General features: G+C 36.0%; 1 protein-coding gene across 11 annotated transcripts in view; it reads left to right on the forward strand.

Moving 5' to 3' along the window:
• The window catches only part of SYNE1 (spectrin repeat containing nuclear envelope protein 1), a 469,526-nt gene that overhangs the window by 114,659 nt on the left and 331,864 nt on the right, over window positions 1-23,003 (forward strand). For 10 of the 11 annotated variants that reach the window (XM_046005238.1, XM_046005239.1, XM_046005240.1 and 7 more), the window contains 6 exons: window positions 411-503; window positions 7,241-7,419; window positions 11,534-11,730; window positions 15,323-15,432; window positions 18,679-18,729; window positions 21,470-21,577. In XM_046005238.1, the coding sequence (XP_045861194.1) occupies window positions 411-503; window positions 7,241-7,419; window positions 11,534-11,730; window positions 15,323-15,432; window positions 18,679-18,729; window positions 21,470-21,577 (738 nt within the window). The remainder of the gene's footprint in view (window positions 1-410; window positions 504-7,240; window positions 7,420-11,533; window positions 11,731-15,322; window positions 15,433-18,678; window positions 18,730-21,469; window positions 21,578-23,003) is intronic. The other variant, XM_046005234.1, reaches the window with a different exon arrangement.

Below are 23,003 nucleotides of genomic sequence, written 5' to 3' on the forward strand. Positions count from 1 at the left end.
TGCTATTTGGTAACAAACTTCAAAGTAAGTGCATTTTCTTAAACTACTCATCACAGTTTCTTTTAAGTTCCAGTCAACTTTTAAATGTTAAAAAAATAACCTTTTTTTTCCCTGTGTGGTGTTTTGTTGGTAATTCCCTGCATGATGTCATATTTTTTCAACTTTAAACAATTTTTTTGAAATTCATTCTATGGATGTTTTTATTGTGTGCACCTAATGAATGCTCCTGAAATTTCCACTGAAACCATGTACTTGTTTGTTTTGATGGCTCACCCAACTTACTCTTGTATATCACTATAGAGGCATGACCAAATTGTCCAACTGATGTCTAATAAAGTGCTAATAATTGCATAATTAGATGGTCTATAATCTTCTAGTACATTACTAGTACAGTTTTTCTTTTTAAACAGATTAAATTAGTCAACATTAACTCCACTGATATAGCTGACGGCCGACCATCAATAGTTCTTGGATTGATGTGGACCATTATTCTGTATTTTCAGGTATTGTACTATTTAGCTCCCTTTTCTGTTGATATAATGTCATGGATGGAGATAGTGGTGGAAATTTTAGTAGTGCTCTCATTTGCCCTACATTTGGGGTTGATTCTCAAGTGAGCAGAAACTTGACTTTCCCATGTACATTGTTTTTTGTTAGCAGAAAAATTTCCTCTTCTTCCCTGCAAAGATGATATAAAGGGAACTCCGCCAGAGAACTGTGACATTGATACTCAATCTGAAAAGTGAGCAGGGCACAATGGAGATGAAATATTGGTGTAGAAAGAGATGAGGAAATTTTTGTTGTTGTTGTCTAGAAGGGACCAGTTTTATGTTCCTATTGGAATTAAAGGGAGCCTGAGCAAATTCTCTTCACTTTCTTTTCCTTCCTTTTCCCAAACAATTTATCTTATCGACTCCTTTTTTAGAATTTTTTTAAAAATTTTCATCTTTAAAGTCATATCCAACCCTTCATTGTGTTTACCCCAATTTTTGTGTAAATATATATATATTTTTTTCCTTTCTTTAAAATTTTGGGAAGTAGTTTCTTCTAAGAGACCAAAATACACCCAGAATCAAGTGGGTGGCTCTGTTCTATTCACCAGTCTAATATATTTTTAAAATTTTTTTTGAACTTCTTTTTACCCCCTTTCTTCTCCCCACAATTTGGGATCTCTTCTGATTTGGTTGATATGCACATTTTTCTGGGGTCTTTGCCACACTTTTAGTATTTTATTCTCTTGTTCATATATTCTTATTTGAATAAAATGACAAGGGGGAAAAACTCACCACAAAAAAAAAAAAAAAAAAAAGAACAAGAGGCAGTACCAAAGGCTAGGGACCTAATCAATATGGATATTGGTAACATGTCAGATCTAGAGTTCAGAATGATGATTCTCAAGGTGCTAGCTGGGCTCAAAAAAGGCATGGAAGATATTAGAGAAACACTGGAGAAATAAAAGCCCCTTCTGGAGGAATAAAAGAACTAAAATCTTACTAAGCTGAAATAAAAAAAGCTATTAATGAGGTGTAATAAATAATGGGGGCTCTTACTGCTAGGATAAATGTGGCAGAAGAGAGAATTAGTGATATAGAAGACCAAATGACAGAGAATAAAGAAGCTGAGCAAAAGAGAGACAAACAACTACTGGGCAACGAGGGGAGAATTTGAGAGATAAATGAAACCATAAGACGAAGCAATATTAGAATAATTAAGATTCCAGAAGAAGAAGAAAGAGGGGAGCAGAAGGTATATTGGAACAAATTATTGTAGAGAATTTCCCTAGTATGGCAAAGGAAACAAACATCAAAATCAAGGAGGTACAGAGAATCCCCCTCAAAATCAATAAGAACAGGTCCACACCCAATCATCTAATAGTAAAACTTATAAGTTTTAGGGACAAAGAGAAAATCCTGAAAGCAGCCTAGGAAAAGAAGTCTGTAACATACACTGATAAAAATATTAGACTGACTGCAGATTTATCTACAGAGACCTGCCTGGCCAGAAAGAACTGGCATGATATATTCAGAGCACTAAATGAGAAAGACATGCAGCCAAGAATACTATATCCAGCTAGGCTATCACTGAAAATAGAAGGAGAGATAAAAAGCTTCCAGGACAAACAAAAACAAAAAAAAAAATTTTTAAAACACCAAACCAGCCCAACAGAAAATATTGACAGGGGTCCTCTAAGCAAAGAGAAAACCTAAAAGTAGTAGACAAGAAAGGAACAGAGACAATATACAGTAACAGTCACCTTAAAGGCAATACAATGGCACTAAATTCATATCTCTCAATAGTTACCCTGAATGCAAATGAGCTACAGGCCCCAATCAAAAGACACGTATCAGAATGGATAAAAAACCAAAACCCATCAATATGCTGTCTACAAGAAACTCATTTTAGACCCAAAGTCACCTCCGGATTTAAAGTGAGGAGTTGGAAAACAATTTACCATGTTAATGGACATCAAAAGAAAGCTGGGGTGGCAATCCTTATATCAGATCAATTAGATTTTAATCCAAAGACTATAAGAGATGAGGAAGGACACTATATCACACTCAAAGGGTCTATCCAACAAGAAGAACTAACAATTTTAAATATCTATGTCCCTAACATGGTAGAAGCAAACTATATAAACCAATTAATAACAAAATCAAAGAAACAGGGGCGCCTGGGTGGCTCAGTGGTTAGGCTGCTGCCTTCGGCTCAGGTCATGATCTCGGGATCCTGGGATCGAGTCCCGCATCGGGCTCTCTGCTTGGCAGGGAGCCTGCTTCCTTCTCACTCTCTCTGCCTACCTCTCTGCCTACTTGTGATTTCTCTCTGTCAAATAAATAAATAAAATCTTAAAAAAAAAAAATCAAAGAAACACATCGACCATAATACAATAATAGTAGGGGACTTTAACACCCCTTCAGTGAAATGGACAGATCATCCAAGAAAGATCAACAAGGAAGTCAAGGCCTTAAATGACACACTGGACCAGATGGACATCACAGATATATGCAGAACATTCCATCCCAAAGCAACAGAATACACATTCTTCTCTAGTGCACATGGAGCATTCTCCAAAACAGATCACATCCTGGGTCATAAATCAGGCCTCAACCGGTACCAAAAGATTAGGATCATTCCCTGCATATTTTCGGACCACAATGCTCTGAAGCTAGAACTCAGTCACAAGTGGAAAGTTGGAAAGACCCTAAATACCTGGAGGCCAAAGAGCATCCTACTAAAGAATGAATGGGTCAACCTGGACATTAAAGAAAAATTGAAAAAAACTCATGGAAATAATAATGGAAACACAAAAGTTCAAAATCTGTGGGACACAGCAAAGGCAGTCCTGAGAGGAAAATATATAGTGATACAAGCCTTTCTCAAGAAACAAGAAAGGTCTCAAAATACAACCTAACCCTACACCTAAAGGAGCTGGAGAAAGAACAGCAAAAAGAGCCTAAGCCCAGCAGAAGAGAAATAATAAAGATCAGAGCAGAAATCAATGAAATTGAAACCAAAAAACCAGTAGAACAAATCAATGAAACTAGGAGCTGGTTCTTTGAAAGAATTAATAAGATTGATAATCCCCTGGCCAGACTTATCAAAAAGAAAAGAGAAAGGACCCAAATAAATAAAATCATGAATGAAAGAGGAGAGATCACAACCAACACCAAAGAAATACAAACAATTATAAGAACATATTATAAGTAACTATATGCCAGCAAATTTGACAGTCTGAAAGAAATGGATGCATTCCTAGAGATGTATAAACTACCAAAACTGAACCAGGAAGAAATATAAAACCTGAACAGACCCATAACCAGTAAGGAGATTGAAGCAGTCATCAAAAATCTCCCAACAAACAAGAGCCTAGGGCCAGATGGCTTCCCAGGGGCATTCTACCAAACATTTAAAGAAGAATCAATACCTATTCTCCTGAAAGTGTTCCAAAAAATAGAAATGGAAGGAAAACTTCTGAACTCATTTTATGAGGTTAGCTTTATCTTGATCCCAAAACCAGATAAAGACCCCATCAAAAAAGAGAATTACAGACCAATTTCCTTGATGAACACAGATGTGAAAATTCTTGCCATAATACTAGCCAATAGGAAGCAACAGTACATTAAAAGGATTATTCACCACAACCAAGTGGGATTTATTCCTGGACTGCAAGATTGGCTCAACATCCACAAATCAATCAATGTGATACAATACATTAATAAAAGAAAGAACAAGAACCATATAATGCTCTCAACAGTTGCATTTGACAAAGTACAGCATCCTCTCTTGATCAGAACTCTTCAAAGTGTAGGGATGGAGGGTACATACATCAATATCATCAAAACCATCTATGAAAAACCCACAGAAAATATAATTCTCAGTGGAGAAAAAATGAGAGCTTTTACCCTAAGGTCAGGAACACAGCAGGGATGTCCATTATCACCACTATTATTCAACATAGTACTAGAAGTCCTAGCCTCAGCAAAAAGAAATTAAAGGCATCCAAATCAGCAAAGAAGAAGTCAAACTATCTCTCTTTGCAGATGATATGATATGTTATGTGGAAAACCCAAAAGACTCCACTCCAAATCTGCTAGAACTTGTACCAGAATTCAGTAGTGTCAGGATATAAAATTAATGCACAGAAATCAGTTGCATTTCTGTACACCAACAGCAAGACAGAAGACAGAGAAATTAAGGAGTCAGTCCCATTTACAATTGCACCCAAAACCATAAGATACCTAGGAATAAACCTAACCAAAGAGGTAAAGAATCTGTAAAACTATAAAGTAAACTATAAAGTACCCATGAAAGAAATTGAGGAAGACACAAAGAAATGGAAAAATGTTCCATGCTCATGGATTGGAAGAATAAATATTGTGAAAGTATCTATGCTACCTAAAGCAATCCACACGTTTAATGCAATCCCTATCAAAATACCATCCATTTCTTTCAAAGAAATGGAACAAATAATCCTAAAATTTATATGGAATCAGAAAAGACCTTGAATAGCCAGAGGAATGTTGAAAAAGAAAGCCAAAGTTGGTGGCATCACAATTCCAGGCTTCAAGTTCTATTACAAAGATGTCATCATCAAGACAGTGTGGTACTGGCACGGAAACAGACACATAGATCAATGGAACAGAATAGAGAGCCCAGAAATAGACCCTCAACTCTATGGTCAACTAATCTTCCACAAAGCAGGAAAGAATGTCAGATGGAAAAAAAGACAGTCTCTTCAACAAATGGTGTTGGGAAAATTGGACAGCCACATGCAGAAAAATGAAACTGGACCATTTCCTTACACCACACATGAAAATAGACTCAAAGTGGATGAAGGACCTCAATGTGAGAAAGGAATCCATCAAAATCCTTGAGGAGAACACAGGCAGCAACCTCTTTGACCTCAGCCGCAGCAACTTCTTCCTAGAAACATCGCCAAAGGCAAGGGAAGCAAGGGCCAGAATGAATTATTGGGACTTCATTAAGATCAAAAGCTTTTGCATAGCAAAGGAAACAGTCAACACAACCAAAAGACAACTGACCCAATGGGAGTAGACATTTGCAAATGACATATCAGATAAAGGGCTAGTATCCAAAATCTATAAAGAACTTATCAAACTCAACACCCAAGAAACAAATAACCCAATCAAGAAATAGGCGGAGGAGATGAACAGACATTTCTGCAAAGAAGACATTCAGATGGCCAACAGACACATGAAAAAGTGCTCCACATTACTCGGCATCAGGGAAATACAAATCAAAACCACAATGAGATACCATCTCACACCAGTCAGAATGGCTAAAATTAACAAGTCAGGAAAGGACAGATGCTGGCGAGGATAAGGAGAAAGGGGAACCCTCCTACACTGTTGGTGGGAATGCAAGCTGGTGCAGCCACTCTGGGAAACAGCATGGAGGTTCCTCAAAAAGTTGAAAACAGAGCTACCCTATGACCCAGCAATCACACTACTGGGTATTTACCCTAAAGATACAAATGTAGTGATCTGAAGAGGTACGTGCACCCGAGTGTTTATAGCAGCAATGTCCACAATAGCCAAACTATGGAAAGAACCTACATGTCCATCAACAGATGAATGGATAAAGAAGAGGTGGTATAGATATACAATGGAATGTAGCTGTCAAAGGAAATGAAATCTTGCCATTTGCAAGAACATGGATGGAACTAGAGGGTATTATGCTGAGCGAAATAAGTCAATCAGAGAAAGGTAATTATCATAAGATTTCCCGGATATGAAGAATTTGAGAGGCAACGTGGGGCATTTTGGGATAGGGAAGGGAAAAGAGACAAGATGGGATCGGGAGGGAGACAAACCATAAGAGACTCTTAATCTCACAAAACAAACTAAGTGTTGCTGGAGGAGGGCGGTTGGGAGAGGGTGGTTGGGTTTTGGACATTGTGGAGAGTTTGTGCTATGGTGAGTGCTGCGGAGTGTGTAAACCTGGCGATTCACAGACCCGTACCACTGGGGCTAATAATACATTATATGTTTATAAAAAATTAAAAATTAAAAAAAAAGAATTAAGGGGAGAAATGAACTTGCCATTCCATCAAGAATAATTGTTCTAGCCATTCAGTTGTTTATTTATTTATTTGAAATTTTACATATTTATTTGAGAGAGAGGACAAATGGGGTAAAGGGCAGAGAGAGAGGGAGAAGCAGACTCCCCACTGTGCAGGGAGCCTGACACCTGGCTTGATCCTAGGACCCTAAGGTAGACAGTTAGGTTTTTGTTGTTATTGTTGTTGTTTTTAACTTTATTTTTTTATAGCAGTTTTAGTTCACAGTAAAACTAAACAAAAAGTCCAAAGATTCCCATATATCCTATGTCGGCTCCTCCCATGACCAACTCCTCCACTGGAGTGATACATTTGTTACAATTAATGAACCTCTATTGAGACATCATTATCATTCAGAGTCAGTAGTTTACATTAAGGTTCCCTTTTGGTGTTGTATGCTCTATGAGTTTGGATAACCATTACGTTTAATTTTATTCATTCATTCATGTGTTTAACACGTGTTTATTACTGTGTACAAGGTAGTTTTAGATGCAGTGGGAAGTTGGAAGAAGAGTACAACGTCAGTCACGCTCTTAAGAATTTCCTTGTCAATGGTGTTAAGGGTGTGAGTTTAAATTACTTTTAGTTGGAACAGTAACATCCAAGGAAAGAAGAACAAGATAATTCTTATGTTTTCGCCACCTGTTAACTCACAAACAGATTGAGGAGTTGACCAGCAACCTGCCGCAGCTGCAGTCTTTGTCGGGAAGCACATCCTCTGTGGACAGCATGGTTAGTGCTGAGACCGCCAGCCCCCCAAGTAAACGGAAAGTGGCCACCAAGATCCAAGGAAATGCCAAGAAGGCTCTGTTAAAGTGGGTTCAGTACACAGTAGCCAAGTAAGTACCAAAAATTTGTTTAAATTTGAAACCCGTGAATAATTTGAGTTACCAATTTATTATTGAGTGCACCTGCCAATGTTGCAAAATTTGAACAGACATTTGAATGAACGGGTTGCTTCGGGCTGTTCTCTTCTTTCCTTGAATTAAAATATAAATGGAAATCATCACTAATACTCTTAGAAAATGCTGTAATCGACCTACTTCCTTCATTATTCATTGATTGGGACCAATTAAGTTTTTTTAACACACACTTGGATTGGTAATCTGAGGAGTAATTCTGTTTAGGTCATTGTTTGGACTTACTGCTTTTATTAAATAATCTTTACACAAAAAAATTAGAGGTTTAAATGTGATTATCTCTTCATAATTCTATTGAGTTCTATTTAATAATAACATGAAGTAAAGGCCCACATTCTGAAAGAATTCTATTTGTTTTTGTTTCCCAAAACTTTCTAGAAATTTCATTTTAAAATTCTTTTTCCTTGGGTCTCCTCTTTTATCAGGAATATGGATTACTTTGTCAACTTCAGTTTTATATACTGTGGATTTGATCTTGGGCATATTAAATTTATGTGTGTATACATTCATGTGATAATCTAGATAGAAAATTACTACTCTCAGTGAGTATCTTTTCATAGCAATTTCAATAGCATTTTCAGTTGAGCGTACCATTGTTTTGTGGTCAGATGTGGTCAGTGATAAGATCTCTTCACAAAGAAGTTGTGCTTTTGTGTGACTTCCGGGATGACATGTCAAGTTAACTCACTTCCTGTTTGGTTTTTGCATGCCTAAATCTAATCTGAATCTTATTTCCTACTTCTGGAAAATAGTTTTAAACAAGTGCTTATCAATATAAAATATTGAAGCACTAAATGTAGGGAGTTCTATTTTTAAAGTGTTTGAAGAGCAAAAAATAGAGAAAACCTAAACATAGAGAAGATATAATTAGTGTTACTATTTTACATCATTTTGTTTAACTTTGAAAGTGTGTTGGTGGTTTTCTAATTTGGGATATATTTTTATGATTCAACTTGTACTCAGAAATATTTCTAAAAGCAAAGCTTTGTGGCTTTTTAGAATCTGTAGTAGAAATGAAATGTTAAAAGCCTGATCACATTGCTGGGACACTGTTTGCATTGAATCCACAGTGGCAATTACTAATCTCTTCTGCAGCTTAATTGGGCAGGAAGAAGAAATGTACTAGGTAGGAAGAGACGGTGACCACATGCTGCAACATTTGACATGATGTTATTCAATAAAATTTTGTAATAATATCAATGGATACTCTCTTTCCCATTGGGCCACAAAGCATTAAATTAACCAGAAATAATTTGGTTTCCACTTAGTATTATAGTAGCTTAAAGTAAACTCAAATTTAATGCTGTTGGAGTTTTTTGCATTGGTTTTGTTTTACATATGGTGCGTTAGGTTTCAAAGATGTGCAGGGCTCTGATGATAACTAAAAGTCATTCCTGCACCTTGTGTATTTGTAACATCAGTGGAAGTTGTATTTTGCTATCTGTATAAATATCCAGATTTATGGACCTAAAGCTTTTCCATCATCAGCTTATGAGTGAGATCCATTTGTTTTATAGCTGCATCAAGTGAGGAGATTTGGGGAGCTGACTCTCTAAAATAAAAATTCTGTGATGAACACATGATTCCATTATACCTGCCAAATTGTTGATAATTTTCCTAAAACCTGTTTTTAAAAAAAATACTATCCCACTATGTACTCTTCAAGCAACTTTTTACCTGATATGGATAATAGTCTTCAGAATCTGTACCCATTTCAGTTTATGACATGTTTTTAAAATTATAATCTGTGAGAATCTGTGGTCTGAATATCCATCAGTCTCACTATACTGACCATGACAAGAAAGGACAAAAACATCCAGTGAACACCAAACATATTGTCAGAATGTATTCACGGTTTTCATATAAAATTTCAAATTATGTGAGAAATAAGTAAGACCTGTCTCAGTAATGCGACATAATAAAGCCTTCTCTATTTTTTTAACCAATTTTCTATCCTATCACTATTACTCTCAGACATGAAAGCAGTAAATAGTAGCATATCTGATATTTGCCTACTTTATTTTGAGATGTCTAGGAAGAACAATTGTATTTTAAGACAAAAACTAATAAGATAACAAGACAAATGAAAATATGTATATCCAGGTCCATTCAAAATAACAAAGTAAATATGTATTAGACATCACATCTGCCTATAAATGGGTATACTTCATCACTTCTTTAAGTGATGTGTCCAAGTTTAAGTTAATGTATTGTTTTTTTAAGTGACATATCCAAGTTTTCCTAGATTTTGTATGTCAGATTCTCAAATGAGGGGTTTGGACTAAAACTAAAACTTTTAAGGAATATCACCTATTGCTTTAATATAATATGAAACATAATAGGTGTGCACGTGTGTATGTGTATGTGTGTCTCTGTGTATGTCCAACAAATATAGAAAAAGATGTAACGAAACTTGAAAAATTATTCCAACATAATACTATTTCGGGAAATATTTTATATATTTATTGTTGAAATTATCTGAAACAATAAACAAGTTGGGGAAAATCAGAAAATGTCTAATACATGATGAATATTTGCTAGCTAATTGGTTATTTACGCCCATCTTATTGCATTAAAAAATAATTTGAGATATCTCAAATTACTTGAGGTATTCTCAAAATAAGAAAACATTTTCAAATGAGGAAACGTGAGCAAAAGGAAAATGTACGTGGAAAAGTAAGGTGAAGCCGGGCTAAATGTACGATGCAAAGTGTTGACAGGAGCACACTGAACTGTCCCGTCCGCGTGGGGTTTGCCTCTGTGTCAGACACTGGCTGAAAATGCTACCTGCGTACCTCCAGAGACAGAACCTCTCGAAGAACTAAGAGCAGATACAGGATTACTCTATAACGGCAGTGATGAGATTCAGTGATGCTATTTTCAGCACAAGCTGTTGAATCCAAGCTGAATGTACACTGTTAGAAGAGGATTTAAATTGACTCTTAAGTTTGCAGAGATAACATTTAAGGGCACTTACCAACTTTGTATATTAGTCAACGTAGCAGTCAAATATACCTTACAGTTCCTGGGAATCTTGAGAATGTAGTAAAAAAGAGAGTTGGGTGATATTAAGTCTGCTTCATTTACAAAGAATGATAATGGGACTATTTTTTTTTTTTAAGGAAACTACCAAGATATTCGTCCATTGAATGTCACTTAATTCATCACCTTCAAAGGCTCTATACTTAACCAAGGGATGCTGTTCAAAGACATTTTTGCAATTTCCTTTCCGGAGCTGCCTTTATATATAGTTGATAAGTTACATGGAAAAAAAAAATAATTGTGAGCTTGTATCACTTTTATTTTCAACAACAAAGTATTACTACCAATTTGAATGAATTCTTAATTATCATAACTGGCTTTGAATCAATCACATCCACCACAGAAGAGCAGAGATTTGCCACCAAGGCATTGCTCTCAAGGCAATTCCAAAAACAGAGTTTAAAAAACAATTTGATCAAACAGTTTGATCAGTGGGGTAAATGGAAGCTTGTCTGAACTTCTGTGACATGTGGGTTCCTGTGTGACTGGTTTAGAGATATGATCACATGCATTCACATTTGTTCCTTCTAAAGCTTTTGATAAAATTCATCCATATAATCTTAGTAGTTAATACCTGGGCACGTACAACACATTGTTATTTATCGTTGTCGTTAGAAATGTGCTAGACACTTCTTCAAAAATATACAGTGATGAATTACTATTAGTTTTGGTGTTTTTAGAATTTCCTTTTTTATTTTTCCAGATATGTTTTCTCTATATTAGTTTCCTTTAAAAATGTGCTTTACATTGAATATCTCAATGACTGAAAAGTCTGATATAGAAAACTCAAGTATGGAACCAACACTTCTCCCGCTTCTCTTGTTACCCTCTAAAAATTTTGTTTTCCCTAATTTTTTTCAAGCAGCTACCTAGTATGACTAACTGCGCTTTGGTCATTTCTGAGGATTAGATTTTGCATTAGCCCTTGAGGACAGTGCATATTATCTATTCAGAATGTGACATTATTTTAATTTTTTTTTATCACACTAAGGCAGACAGGAATCGAAGTAAAAGACTTTGGGCGGAGCTGGAGGAGTGGGGTTGCCTTTCATTCCATCATCCACGCCATTCGACCAGAATTAGTGGACTTGGACAGAGTGAAAGGGAGACCTAACCGGGAAAACCTGGCGGAGGCTTTCACTATTGCTGAAACAGAATTAGGAATCCCAAGACTACTGGATCCTGAAGGTAAGCAGAGTCATTACTGGTTCTTGCACACACACTTCAAATCAGTAGTTTTCTATGTCTTAAAGGCATAACTCACAGATGATTTCCAAGACCTTATCAGACCTTATCCAGAAAACTTTAGGAAAGCAGGAAGAAATAGTACCTTCCTGCACTGATTTTCTTTTGGAAAAATATTTACTACTACATGTGGGAGCAAATTACAGTTCTGTTGCCCCAAATAGCATTTTGACATTGGTGGTGTCAGCCAGGTGAATTGTAGTAACTCCATAGAATAAGGGCGGAATGAAAGCTTTAGAAGTGTGCATATTAGCGGGAGGAGGGATGCTCAGGATGACAGAATCCCTCTGTTTATATAACAAAGAATCTGGAAGAAGCAAGAGGTTATTAATAATCCAAGATCGTATCTTTAAAATGTCAGTCATTAGGAACTTAGGAATGTTGATCACCATCCAGTGTCCCGGTGCCAGTTGGGAAAACCACACAAATGGTCGACTTCTGTTTTTCATTAGAATTGTCTGGCACCTTTTTGGTAAGATTCTGAATTTTAAGACGTTATGGAGGGGCGCCTGTGTGGCTCAGTGGGTTAAAGCCTCTGCCTTCGGTTCAGGTCACGATCCCAGGGTCCTGGGTTGGAGCCCTGAGCAGGAAGCCTGCTTCCTCCTCTCTCTGCCTGCCTCTTTGCCTACTTGTGATCTCTGTCTGTCAAATAAATAAAATCTTAAAAAAAAAAAATCTTTAAGACAGTATGGAAATGGATTAAGCTCTTCCAAGCCTGCAAAAGACAATTTTGATGCCTTTAATAAACTTTAGTAAACTGAATAAATTGTTTGTTATATTGAAATAAAAGGATTAAAAGTGAATTTTCCAGGGGCATCTGGGTGGCTCATTTGGTTGAACATCTGACACTTGATTTTGGCTGAGGTCTGATCTCAGGGTCCTGGGATTGAACCCTGCTTCTCGCTCTGCTCTCTGCAGGGAGTCTGCTTCTTTCCCTCTCCCTCTCTCTCCTTCTCCCCCTCCACTGCCTGCTCTCTCTCTCTCTCAAATAAATAAATCATTTTTAAAAAGTGAATTATCCAAATGTCACAAACAACTTCTTATTTGGGTTGACGGTTATGAATATTTCTGTTAATGGATGTGCAGGAGTAAATACAGAGGTGCCTGGGTGGCTCAGTTAGTTAAGGGTCTAACTCTTCATTTCAGCTTAGGTCATGATCTCAGGGTCATGAGATCAAGCCCCAGAACAAGCTCCATGCTGTGTGTGGAACCTAGTTAAGATTTTCTCTCTCTCTCTTCCCCTCTGCCCTTTCCCTCCAATAATAATAATAATAATAATAATAAAAAGCAAACTAAATACAATGAAAGCAAGTCCTTTTTAAAGATGAGATTTCACAATGAGCATGTCTGACTCTAAACCAGTGTCTAAGTGGAGACAGTTGTACGTCCAGGAGTAGGTTAAAAATACCTACAAACCCCTGGTTGACTTCCCCTGAGATGAGAGCAGCCTGGAGATCCCTTGCCACTTCAGGATCCTGCTGGGGACTCCCCAGATTCACTAGGATAGCCCAGGTCTTTCCAGCTTGTTTCTGTAGACACACACAGACACACACACATCAATAGTGTTTAGCTCAAGGAGAAAGCCATATGCACAACCCAGCCCTCAATTTTTTTGAGTAGGATGACAGGAGTGTATAAATGATTCTTTCCTATCCACTAGACTAATGAATCTTAATGTTCCCTTTGATGATAGAACTGAGGTTGCCAAGGCTAGCCCAGATATAAGGTGATCTTTTGTTTTCCTCATACGAACTCCCCCTCAAAAAGTTATTGATCTTAAACTCTTTTAATTTAAAAAATTAAACATAAAAAATTAATTTTATTTTTTTAATTTTTAAAAGATTTTTATTTATTTATTTGTTAGAGAGAGCGATTGAGCACAAGTACACAAGCAGGCAGAGGCAGAGAGAGAAACAGGCTCCCCGCGGAGCAGAGAGCCCGATATGGGACTCGATCCCAGGACCCTGAGACCATGACCTGAGCCGAAGGCAGCCGCTTAACCCACTGAGCCAGCCAGGCAGGCATCCCAAATTAATTCATTTTAAAAAACAAATTTTAAAAAGGTTATTTAGCTAACCAGGATGTATAAACTTTGAGGAATACGGATTAAATAGATCAATATCTATTACAACAGTTAGTTTATGGTTTAGTGACACATATGTTTAAATGCTGAATTACTGTATTATATCATGTGGTAAGTGGTTTTTTCCACATTTGCATCTCATGAAAGTTTTACTTGTTCTTCACATGCATCTTCCACAGCGTGATCTCGTCATTTCTACAGCCACCTCTGAGACATCCAGTGCATTCAGAATGCATGTCCATGGTTTCCTTTGAAGTCTTTTGAGCCGTAGCACTTTTTCAATCCTACCTTAATAGTCCGTAGAAATTATGTCTCAAATCACAAGGCACATTTCAAAATATTAGAGTAGTTTATATTTTGGTTTCCATGGCTTCTGTTTGTTTTGTTAGATATTTGTAAACTCCAAATGTAGTCACCTTTTCATTGCCTTTTTTTTTTTTTCTTTAAGATTGGTTTTTTTTTTTCCCTTTTTATTTATTTATTTATTTTTTCAGCGTAACAGTATTCATTCTTTTTGCACAACACCCAGTGCTCCATGCAAAACGTGCCCTCCCCATCACCCACCACCTGTTCCCCCAACCTCCCACCCCTGACCCTTCAAAACCCTCAGGTTGTTTTTCAGAGTCCATAGTCTCTTATGGTTCGCCTCCCCTCCCCAATGTCCATAGCCCGCTCCCCCTCTCCCAATCCCACCTCCCCCCAGCAACCCCCAGTTTGTTTTGTGAGATTAAGAGTCATTTATGGTTTGTCTCCCTCATTGCCTTTAAAGGGGATAATTAAAAGGTGATTTAAAACATTCAACACTTTATATGTTGCAGTCTTAGTCCCTCTCATTCTATAATGATGAGTAAACCTCTAATTAAAAATATCTTTTCAGGCTCTGTGTTTCCCTCAGAGTACTTCACTGTTCAAACTGTAGTAATTTAGAGAATCATGCACAAGGGAGAGATTATCCAAAGAACTGAGCATAAGGCATCTCCCTCTTTTCTAAAATAAAACTTGTGGGGGCAAAAGGGAGCTTATCTATATTTTTCCAGATACAGTATACAAGCTCTATGGGCATGGCATTTGGCGCCCCACCTCTAACATTTTTTTTTTACTACCTGCTCACCCCAGTTCTGAAATTTACGTCGCATTTGTATTTTATTAATGACACAGAATATCTGAATTACCATATCGTGTCTCAGATTTCTGGTGAATTATTGTTGAGATTATTTAAATGAAACATGTATTACTTTCCCAAAGGTTAGTAATTAAAATGTGTCATCATTCTGCATCATAACCTTCCCATCATGTATCATCCAAACTAAATTGGTTTGCCCTCCCTCACCATCTCAAAATATTAATTTTATTTCTCTTTTGCATTGGTATACTAGCTAGATTCCAAAGTTTGTGTTATTAAAATATAAAGAGGCTAATTAACCTATTCCTATTTGGTTTTGGTTGTTGCAGATGTTGATGTGGATAAACCAGATGAGAAGTCTATTATGACATATGTAGCCCAGTTCCTGAAACATTACCCTGATATCCACAATACTGGCGCTGATGGGCAAGAGAATGATGTACGTATTTTCTTCTTCAAGCACGGATAGCACTCTCAGTGATAGTGACATAGATGTTTAAGCATGGTGCTTTCCAAAAATTAAATTTGAACGCATTATTTTATTTTATTTTATTTTTTGTATTTATTTTATTTTGAATGTATTTCAAAAAGTAAGGACGAGGTATCACCAACTGGGGAGGAGATTATAGGGAAAGATTTTTCTGATGTATATGTTGGATATGTGAGAGAAAGCATTATTAATGATAAATGCTGGACATATAACACTGATGAATTAAAAGTGAGAAAGGTAGACATATTGGGAGATTCTTTTAGTAATCTGAGGATTGAAGTAATTTTAGATTCATCATGTCCTTTGTGCCTGTAGAGCTTGAGACCCCATATCCTGTTCAAGCTGAGAAAATCTGATTTTGACTTTCAGGTTTATTATATAAGTCACTACTCACAACAAACATACAGAAGTAAGACAGACGTGTAAAAGTCCTAATTATCCACTGTGATTAGATTTTTTTCAGCCTCTCAATATTTTAAATAACATATTTTTATACTAATCCAATGACTTATGTTCATTGTCATAAAAAAGAAAAAGTGAAAAAAAGAAAAAGAAAACGATCTGTACTTAGAGATCTTCTAGAGAGACCCTATCCTAGAAAAAAATTCATCTGTTAGTGTAAGTGTTCAACATTTTTCTATACGTATATAGAGATGTATAATATTTTAACAGAAATGAAATTATAGTACACATACAATTTCATCATCTTTTCTGTTAACATAAAAAACTTCCTACGCCATATTCTCTCCTGGACATCACATAGTACACAATAGCTTATTCAGTCTTACTTGTTGAAAATTTCTGAATTTTTGCCATTATAGAAATGCTTCGATGAACAATTTTATAATAAAACATTGTTTTACTATTCTGTCTTAAAAGTGGAATCTCTAGGCTAAAGCGCGTATAGATTTTTAATGCTTTTTGAATTTTTTTTTTCAAATTTTCCTGTAGAAAGTTTGTCCCATTTTACAGTCCAGCCAGCACATCAGAATGCCTATTTTCACAGTTTTTAACAATGGATATTACCATTCTTCTAATTTTTAAGTATTATTATTATTTTTTAATTATAAGGAGGTGGATTTACTACTGATTTTAAAATTAATTATAAGGCAAAATGACATCAGGGAAAGAAATAAATGGAATTTTCAAGATATGTTAAAAATAATATCTGTCTGACTTCACTGCTCAGGTCTTAACTAGAGTTTTCAAAGCAGTTTGAGATTATAATGAAGGGAAACACCCCCCCACACACACACATACACACAAAACCATGAAAAACTTAACTTGGCTTCCAAACAAGACTTAGAAACAGGTCTACGAAAGGAAAAAGCCAAGGGTTCATAACCCCAGATTTTCAAATAGGCAAAGGTATTGCACTAATAGAAATCTGTGACTTCATAGAAATTAAGCAAAACTGGTGTTTCCTAGTCTGCTTGGATGATGTTAATTTGGCATTTGATAGAACCATGTTTGTTTTTTTAAAACTATCATTCAGGAAACCTGTTTTGTTCTTGACAAGATTCAGGCACAAATGTTGACCACCCGAGTAACTTATCCATAGTCAGCAAAGTAAATGTTTCTAAGAAGCATCACAGGAGGCAAAAGCAGACTTTCTATATTCAAATCCTAGCATAGATTGACGCATGTGCTTTGGTGTCATTTGGGGCTTTCTGGGTTTTGAGAACATAATCCAGTGTGGATACTACTGTGTGAATAAGAAACTCTGTTAGAAAGCATATTAGACTTACCCCACACAGCCTAGACAAAGTCAGCTTTCCATCTGATTTTCATATCAAAAGTCCTTGTGTTACCCAATTGGGTCTATTTCTAATCAAGTTTCTGAGTTTGTACTGTTTTAATTTCTCTGACATTAATTGTCTCCCCAGATGAGTAAACTCTGTGACTGGCAGTGTCTGAGAAACAAAAGGAGGCGCTTTTGTTAATGTTCATGAGCAAGAATCAAATGCCAAAACTCCTCAGGATTTGAAAGACACACATTCCTGGCATAAGCTTGTTAATATGCTTTACTAAAGAGGCTTAATTTATTATTAAGAGATTAATTTCATTAATTAATTCATTATTAAGAGATTAATTTCATTATCAGAAAATAAATTCTGATTATTCTTTTAAAACGTTCCCTCTATCCCTTCCTGAAAAAAGAGTACATATAATTTCTTCAGGGTTATTTCAAACATTAATTTTAAGAAAACATATTATAAGCTTTGCCCCTTTTTGTGTGGCATTTATAACATAGGGCATATGCATCTAAAAATGAATATTTTCAATAAGAAAAAAGGAATTTTATGTATTTTATATTTTATATACTTTTCATTTGCTTAATGCAGCTAAATGGCCATCTAATTTTATCTAGTGAAACTTTTTTTTAAGATTTTATAGACTACACTCCTCAGGGCTGTTGATGCCATCATTTCAAAATATTTAATATTTGTCTAATCAAGTCTTAAGGAATAGTTCTTTTAATTCACTTTTTAAGAAGCTTGGCAACAATGTGTCTCCTAGCCTTCCATTTTTGGTGAATTTGATTGCTGTGTCCTCATTATGAGTATTTAAATTAGATATTTTATAGATAAAATTTTGAAATCTGATTTTCCTATTGGAAATAGACATTGCTATGCCTTTCTTACTCCAACCAATAAAACTGATCAAGTTTTTCCCTAAAGTTGAATCGTAAAGTTTATGATTTCCCTCAATTATAAATAAAATATGCCCCTTAGTTCATCCCTCTGAGCTATTCAACGTTAACTTATTTATTCACTCATTCCTTCTCCCGTTGCAACAAATACTGCTGACTGCTCTCAGCACTGCACCATCTAGATTCATATAGGGGTAAGAGATGCATAATAGGAGTGTACTTAAGAGAAAAGAACCTCCTCTCGACATAGTTCACCATTTAAAATGGTTACTATTTCAATCTATAAATATTTGTAAAATGTAAATATTGCCAAAAATTAAAACAAAACATCAAATGCTAGAGTATTACATTGCCTTACTGGATTTGCACGTTTTAATGCCTTCAGAAGTTCCAAAAAGCTCTTAAAGTTACCATACCCGTAAAATTACCATCTATTTATTTATGGACAGATGTCTCTCCATTGTTTTTCTTTCTTGTTTCCTGTATAACTTTTGTCCCTGATTTATATTATTTTTCTATATATTATCTTTTCATATTGTTAGGAAATACTTCCAGGTTTTCCATCTTTTGCAAATTCTATCCAAATTTTTAAGGTAAGATTTAAATAATCTTGAATCAGTGACCTCTTTCAAGCATCCTACGTTCCATAGCTTATTAGCCATTCCTTTGCATGTATTTGTCTTTATATACACATTTCTTTTAATGTATTAATTCCGTTATTTCCTTTTCCTTTCGAATGGAATAAATAACATATGTGTTATTGAATGTTAGTTTTAGTCTAAGCCACTCCCATGAGCTAATCTTTAATTATAAGATAGCATCAATTAATTTCTTTTTAATAACACTAATAAAAGGAAAAATTTATAACAACTATGGTTTCTTTGTATGTGACAGTAGAAATAAAAAATAAAGCTAAAGATTTATTTTTATATGTTAAAATATTAAGCAGGAAATAATTATTTGGAAAAAGGTAAGTATCCATCTAGCTTGTATCCTGAGTTTTATCACCTTTCCTGCTCAATATTTGGTCATATAGTTTATTTAGTAAAGTTCATGATATGTGGTAAGTGCTCAATATACTTGTGAAATTAATGATTATGAGCTCTTTCCCAATTCCATGTTATCCTGTACTTTTCCCATCTTTCTTTATGTTCCATCTAGGCCTGAGGTTAATGATCTATCAACAGAGTAGACTTTATACCAACATTGGGATAACAATTAAAAGTAATTTTTTTATCAAATGTTAAATTAATTTTTATTTCATGCTCCATGAATCATGAGTTGATGTACATATAAACCTACTACAGAACGTGTAAAGATGCCTGTGTGTATGTTTGCATGAAAAAGAGAGAAAGAGAAAAAGTCATGAGAATATCAGCCATTTAGCTGTCTGGAGTTTAGGTGGTCTTCTGTAGGCAAAGAGTCTCCCAAGTCTTTGAATGCAAATGAAAGTTAACAGCTGAATAAAAACCACAGACTAAATGCTCTCTGGGAATCTAAATACTGTTTGTACAGTATCTCCTCTTCAAAGGAGAATGTTGAGTGTGTAAATAGCTATATGCTTCTTACCTAATGGCAATTTGCCCGACACTGCCCCACCAGTAGAAAAGTCATTTACTAGATGAACTCTATTGAAGTTATTTTAAGAACATAATTCTTTCTCTCAGATGACTTTGTGAAATAATTTCAATTGGTGAGAAACAGGTCCCTGGAGGCTCATAGTGAGGTCCCATGCTCACGTTGATGGCGCCCCCCCCCCCCCCCGCCTTAGTGGTCACATTAGCTTCTGATACCTTGGAAGTAAACCAAGAGCATTTAGTTCCTCTGAGCTTGTAAGAATGTGTCATTTGTGCTTTTATGGGCATGATGGTCAACCAATGAACCTTGTGCTTTGGTCACATTTATCTGCTCACGCAGAGGAGCCATCTTGGGAAAAGCTAAAGCTTTGGAGTTTTGGGCTCCGGTTCCATTTCTTTCTCTACTTATCTATATTACCAACCATTTATTCTACCATTATATATTGAGGGAGACTGGGCAGGCAAAACATGAGAGAAGGCGTGCATCATGACAACCCTGTGGGCCAGTCTCTGTGCTTGGTGTGCTGCCCAGGTTATCAGGAATTTTCTCCCAAACCGGGAAAGCAGTGTGTGATGTCCACTCACATGACATCACAGCAGTAGAGAGGATTTAAAAAAAAAAAAGTGTGTCCAAAGTCACAGAGTTGATACTTGTCAGAACCAGAATTTGGACCAGCTTTGCCCGCCTCCATGGCCAGCACTCTGTCTCCTCTGTCACTTAACCTGTCATCAGTCACCTCATCTGTGTCACAGGCTGTGATCGAGTGAGATGCTGTAGTTGGAAGTATTTGTAAGTGCCAAGAACCATGTTAAACGTGTTTTTGATTACTTTGACATTCTTACCAGATAAGAAATCTTGTCAAAAATTAAGGTATTTTCACTAAATCAACACTAGAATGGCTTGTTATTATTTGTGGAAATAATGATATAAATCTCTGATGAGGTTTTTTTTTTCATGTTTGAGATGTGTGTGGTAGCCTGGATGCATTCATTCAGGATATTCTTTAGGTCCTGTGTTACCAGGGTCTAGTAGTACCATATTGAACAAAATAAATATTTTCTGTCATCATAGAGTTTAAAATACTGAATAGCGTTTTAAAATAGCACTAGTCCCTTGGGGCGCCTGGGTGGCTCAGTGGGTTAAAGCCTCTACCTTTCGCTCAGGTCATGATCCCAGGGTCCTGGGATCGAGCCCCGCATCGGGCTCTCTGCTTGACAGGGAGCCTGCTTCCTCCTCTCTCTCTCTCTGTCTGCCTCTCTCCCTACTTGTGATCTCTGTCTGTCAAATAAATAAATAAAATCTTTAAAAAAAACATAACACTAGTCCACAGTGTTACTCTGACTTTAATTCCTTGGGTTCAGTCAAAATTTTTCTCATCTGGAATGGTCCTCTGGGGTACAAATGACCTTGGGTTGAGAAACAACCCCTGGTCTATGTTTTCATACGCCATTGCCCTTTCTCAGTATTTTTGTATTTAGGACATTTCCTCTTGAGCACATTTTCTTAATTAAATACTGTTTCTTGAAAAAAAATGGAGGTAGATCATTTCAGTATTTAGCAAGATAATTAAGCTATTTTTCTAGAATTAACCTTTGCCTCTTACTCTCCAAAAGAGGTGAGGGAGAGGAGAGAGAATGTTTTTCAGAGACAGTTGGAGCTTATTAAATACTCAGTGCAATCTAGAATCCACCAGATATTAAGTAATTAAATCAGTACATAGTTACTAATGAAATTGTGATGTCTGCTGGTTTCTAGAGAGAAGACAGGCTAATTTTGAAGGAAACAAAAGTTTGGATAGAACAGTTTGAAAGAGATTTGACAAGGGCACAGATGACGGAATCAAATTTGCAAGATAAATATCAGGTAATGTATGAAAAAGATTTCAACTTCTTAAATTCCTTTTTATGAGTAATATTAATATATGTCATTTAATCCATGTCCAATCTTTCAAATAATATTAATGAGAAAAACCTTTAAAGAAATATTATGTGTCATCTTAAGTTTGCATGTAATTTAATAATTGTGTTTCTGTGTAAATAGGTAGTTTTAAAAAATTCAAGACATTCTATTATAATATGATTGCCATCGTAGAGATAATTAGCACCTCTGTCATTTCTTTTTTGTGGTTGGGATAATTAAATTCTAGTCTTTTAGCAAGTTTGATGAATATAATACAATATGGTTATCTACATTCACTCTAGGACTGACTTACTACTCGTTGCAAGTTTGTACACTTAAATAACATCTTTCCTATCTCCCCACCACCCTTGGTAATCACCATTTTCTTCGTTTTTATGAGTTTGGTTTTTTTCACATGTAAGTGATACCACAAATTATTGTCTTTCTTTGTCTGCTTTATCTCACTTAGCATAATGTCCTCAAGATCTATCTGTGTTGTGACAAATAGCAGGATGTCCTTCTTTCTCATGACATTTATAGATCGATCGATCTGTCTATCACATCTCCTATCATTCATCCATTAATGGGCACTCAGGTTCCTTCCATGGCTTGGCTATTGTGATCAATGCTGCAGTAAACAAGGGACTGCAGGTGTCTCTTCAGTATCTTGTTTTCATTTCCTCTGGGTGTATCCCGAGAGGTAGAATTAGTAGTTTTAAATTGTGTACGTCCATCCTGTACTTAGAGCTCTGAGGGTTCATGACTTTTCTGGAACTCAGAGTCTTATAGATGACCCCACACATAAACGTCTAGTCGTTGCTTTTCTACAGCTCATGATCTTGTAGCTGTCACATAACAAAAAATTCCACCAAAAAATGACTTCAGTGCAAACGGAAAACTACTATAGAATAAGCCGTGTTTAATGAGGTCTCACAACATGACTGTTTGGGGTGGACCCATTATGGGATCCGTTTCTGTTGCCCCCTGCCTGGTTCAACACTGTTGCTCTCAAATTGAGGCCAGAGTTGTTGCTGCTCTAGTTCCCCCAGTTCCCTTACACCGCCATTACTTGGATTTCGGCTTTCAATTTTCACTTCTCAGACACAAAATCTTAGGTTTTCCCATGAAATTATGATTTATTGTATGCAGCATTGACGTTTTCATTCTATTTAAAATAGCAATGCATGTCAGCGGCCAAACTGTAATATATTCTAGTCTACATTATATTTTAATCGGTCTTGCTACATAAAAGGGGGTGGTGATAGGAGACTCAGCATGGCAGATGAGAAAGGATTTAGCTGTTGGCATTAGTGTGTGGATTTTGTGTAATAATATCTGTAAAGTGGCCCGAATTTAGATGGATGATGCCACCAATATTATATTTGTTGAA

This window comes from Meles meles, chromosome 5 (genome assembly GCF_922984935.1).
Source record: "Meles meles chromosome 5, mMelMel3.1 paternal haplotype, whole genome shotgun sequence".
In the NCBI taxonomy this organism is placed as follows: domain Eukaryota; kingdom Metazoa; phylum Chordata; class Mammalia; order Carnivora; family Mustelidae; genus Meles; species Meles meles.